At 38.1% G+C, this 4,104-nt stretch overlaps 1 protein-coding gene across 1 annotated transcript; it reads left to right on the top strand.

Moving 5' to 3' along the window:
- Positions 1–627: 627 nt before the first annotated feature.
- Positions 628–3,111, top strand: LOC146931310 (uncharacterized). Its single transcript, XM_085702790.1, has one exon. The coding sequence runs from the start codon at positions 993–995 to the stop codon at positions 2,952–2,954; it is 1,962 nt and encodes a 653-aa protein (XP_085558916.1). The 5' UTR covers positions 628–992; the 3' UTR covers positions 2,955–3,111.
- Positions 3,112–4,104: the final 993 nt, after the last annotated feature.

The following is a 4,104-nucleotide window of genomic DNA, read 5'->3' as shown; positions in this document are numbered from 1 at the left end:
ATTTGCTATTTGTGGAAACCTTAACATATGTCTTTAGGGTATACTCCCTTCCAATCACGTTTATAAGGAAAAAATAATTGTTTAGATCTTTAAATAACTAATGTATGTAGTCTATGTTAGCATGACCCGTAACCTTTTACTGTCCATTTTTTGTGTCATATGTTACATGATCCCACTTATTTTACAATTTTTATGCATTGTCTCTCTACTCAACTCCTTAATTTCACCTAGTCATCAACATCTTTTAATTCCTAATAAACTTATTTTTCCCCTAAAAGAAAATTCCTAAATTTATATTATTCATTCCCCCTTATCTATCAAATTATAATGTTGCTCCCACTCTTATATTTTTATCCGTTAACAAAAGGAGAATTTATCCATTCGATTGACACCAATCAAAATTATTGTCTTTCACTAAAAAAGATGAATGATATTTAAATAATAAAGATGAATGATATTTTTTTTTCTTTTATTAAAGTAACCCTCAAGCTTTTAGTTTTAAATAATAAAAATGAATGATATTTTTGTCCAAATAAAAATATGCATTATATTTGTTTATTTGTCTTTTTAATCTTCAATCAAAGAAATAATTAAAAACTATATCCATGATACGCGAGTCTCCTCCGAAGGTACGTGCGTGAATTGCTTTCACCAACGTTTTTGGACCAACCAATTCTACCTCCTCTATACATAACCAAAACAACTCTATGACTCATTTTTTTCAACACAAAACTTGGAGAAAATTCCGTTACACCATTCCCTCATAATTTCCTTTCACTCTCCCCCGCCGCCGCCGCCACCACCACCCTGCTCCTCACCACCACCATCACCACCACTCCCATGTAGAATGCATACACATTCCCACCACCGCCCACAGCCAGAACCTCCTTGGCCCCACATACAACAAAACATTTACACATTACATTGCTTCCCTCAATACTAAAAGTTTGCATAACAAAAAACAACAACAATAACAACGTATCACCGCCACCATGTCGAGCATCGTGAAGGAGATCCTGGCTCGGCCGATACAAATGGCGGACCAGGTATCTAAATCAGCGGACGAGGCACAAAATTTCAAACAAGAATGTCTAGAATTAAAAACCAAAACAGAAAAACTCGCGGGTCTTCTCCGACAAGCCGCAAGGAATAGCAATGACCTATATGAACGTCCCACAAGACGAATCATCGATGACACAGAACAAGTCCTTGACAAAGCCCTTGGATTAGTCATGAAATGTCGTGTCAACGGCATAAAACGTCTCTTCACCATCATCCCCGCCACAGCCTTTCGCAAAACCTCAATGCAGTTAGAAAATTCCCTTGGAGATGTTCAATGGTTGTTAAGAGTCTCGGCTTCTGCAGAAGAACGCGATGATGAATATCTTGGTCTTCCTCCTATAGCAGCTAATGAACCAATTCTGTGTCTCATTTGGGAACAAGTTGCAATTTTGCTTTCTGGTTGTTCAATAGAAGAACGTTCTGATGCTGCAGCTTCATTGGTTTCATTGGCACGTGACAATGATCGTTACGGAAAACTAATTCTAGAAGAAGGTGGTGTTCCACCTCTTCTTAAACTTCTTAAAGAAGGAAGACTTGATGGACAAGAAAACGCTGCAAGAGCAATTGGATTACTTGGTAGAGATCCAGAAAGTGTTGAACATATTGTGAATTGTGGTGTTTGTTCGGTTTTTGCGAAAGTACTCAAAGATGGTCACATGAAGGTTCAAATAGTTGTTGCTTGGGCTATTTCAGAACTTGCAGCACATCATCCAAAATGTCAAGATCATTTTGCTCAGAATAATGCTATTCGTTTGCTTGTTAGTCATCTTGCTTTTGAAACCATTCAAGAACATAGCAAGTATTCTATTACCAACAAACAAAACATGTCCTCCTTACATTCTCTTGTTATGGCTAGCAACACCAACACCAATGTCCCTAACAGAAGTGATAATAGCAAAGGTGCTCATGAAGATTATAAGCTTGTTGCTCACCCAGGTACTAATCAAACATCTAACCAAATGCATAATGTCATCTCTAACACAATAGCCATAAAGGGAAATAATAGTAAGGATTCTAAAGAAGATAATGCCAACGATGTTGTAAAGCATAACATCAACATCAACAGCCACAGCCACAATAACCACAATGTATCTATAGCGGGGACGAGTATCAAAGGGAGAGAATTTGAAGATCCTGAAACAAAGGCACAAATGAAAGCAATGGCAGCTAGAGCTTTATGGCAATTGTGTAGAAGAAATGTTACTATTTGTCATACAATAACAGAATCAAGAGCTCTTTTGTGTTTCGCGGTTTTGTTGGAAAAGGGTACTGATGATGTGCAACATTATTCAGCAATGGCTTTGATGGAAATAACATCTGTGGCAGCAGAACATGCAGAATTGAGACGTTCTGCTTTCAAACCAACTGCCCCTGCTGCAAAAGCTGTGGTGGAACAGTTTCTCAAAGTTGTCGAAAAAGGTGACTCCGAGGATTTGCTCATACCTTGTGTTAAAGCTATTGGTAACTTAGCAAGGACTTTTAGAGCAACTGAAACAAGATTCATTGCACCATTGGTGAAGTTGCTTGACGAAACAGAACCGGTGATTTCTACGGAAGCAGCAAAAGCTCTCATCAAATTTGCTGAGACTGATAACTATCTACATGAGACTCATTGCAATGCTATTATAGAAGCAGGTGGTGCTAAGCATCTCATTCAACTAGTTTACTTTGGGGAACAAATGGTGCAAATTCCTTCGTTGCTTCTTTTGTGTTTCGTTGCGCTACATGTTCCTAAAAATGAGACTCTTGGACAAGAGGAGGTTTTAATAGTACTTGAGTGGTGCACAAAGCAAACACATATAATGGCAGAAAAAAAAATTGAAGCAATTTTGCCAGAAGCCAAAAGTAGGTTGGAACTTTATCAATCAAGAGGTACCAGAGGATTCCATTGATTTAATATATATTGGGGGGGAAATCCATAGCACCCCTTTTTTTTCTTTTATGGGGGGTTTTGTACTTTTATTTTTTTTACAGTGTTGCATGAGTGTAGTTTGTATAGATTAAGCATAACATACTGAATCAACAAATGTTTTACTTGTTACATTCCAACGTTTTTTCCAAAGGAATTTTACTGTCTTTTTGTATTATAATGTTTGCTTGTATGCCTAGAGTGAAACAGTACCAGTCTTTGCTGGTGTTAAAAAAAAAAAAAAAATTAACTTACATGTTAGAATCAAATTAATCAAATCGTAGAATAAAAACATAGAAGTAAACGTAGTGATGTTAATGTGGGAATTATTATATCAGCACCAAACCCATCTTCCCATGTTAGAATTCATAGCATTTTTGGCTAAGCAGCCTAATCAAATTATCTTGTAATGCTTTATTATTGCAATCAATAAATGATACAAGTTGGCCTTCCTCCATAAAAACTTTGCTGCTTCTATATTTCACAAATACTTTCGAGGTGCGACATTTGTTTGCAAGCACTATGGACTATGGTATACTATAGGCAGCGTATGTCTACCGAGAAGACTCATTCTTATACCCTATTAGTGGAGTTGAGGTCATCTCCATTCCTAGATAAATACCCAAGTCATTAGTAAGACCAATGTTATCTAGGTGTGACTATGCTTCACCAATGAATTTACAACCACTCTCTCTCTCTTTTATCTTGGATAAGTGAGAAGTAAACTTACCGCTTGGAAAGCTAACGTTCTGTCTTTGCTGGGAGAGCTACGCTAGCTCAAGCTTCATTGATCAACATGTTGGGTCATGAGGGGAGTCAGGGGGACCATCCACATCCAGGCCAGAGCAACCGCACAAGTGAGAGAGACGCCACACTCTTACGCAAAACCTTAAGGCAATGAGTTTACGGGTCCTCTCACTTAAGTTTACGGGTCCTCTCACTTATAAAGTGTTCAACCTCCACTTTTCTATTCGATGTTGGACATATAACTCACACTTGCACACAACAATCTCCCCTTCAAGTGTGAGTCCATCAAAATTCATCATGCTCACCCCTCAAGCGGAAGCTCTTTCATCCACATACACGTATACTTGTACCGCCGTTGCCGCACTCAACGGAACCCGCCGCCTGAA

The sequence above is a fragment of the Medicago sativa genome, chromosome 4, assembly GCF_051527215.1.
Source record: "Medicago sativa cultivar Bolivia chromosome 4, Bolivia_mono, whole genome shotgun sequence".
NCBI lineage: Eukaryota > Viridiplantae > Streptophyta > Magnoliopsida > Fabales > Fabaceae > Medicago > Medicago sativa.
This window is presented reverse-complemented; position numbering and strand designations above follow the sequence as displayed.

Bases quoted from the DNA above. Each gene is read 5' to 3' on its own strand.
- LOC146931310 (XM_085702790.1), top strand. From the start codon at position 993: ATGTCGAGCATCGTGAAGGAGATCCTGGCTCGGCCGATACAAATGGCG.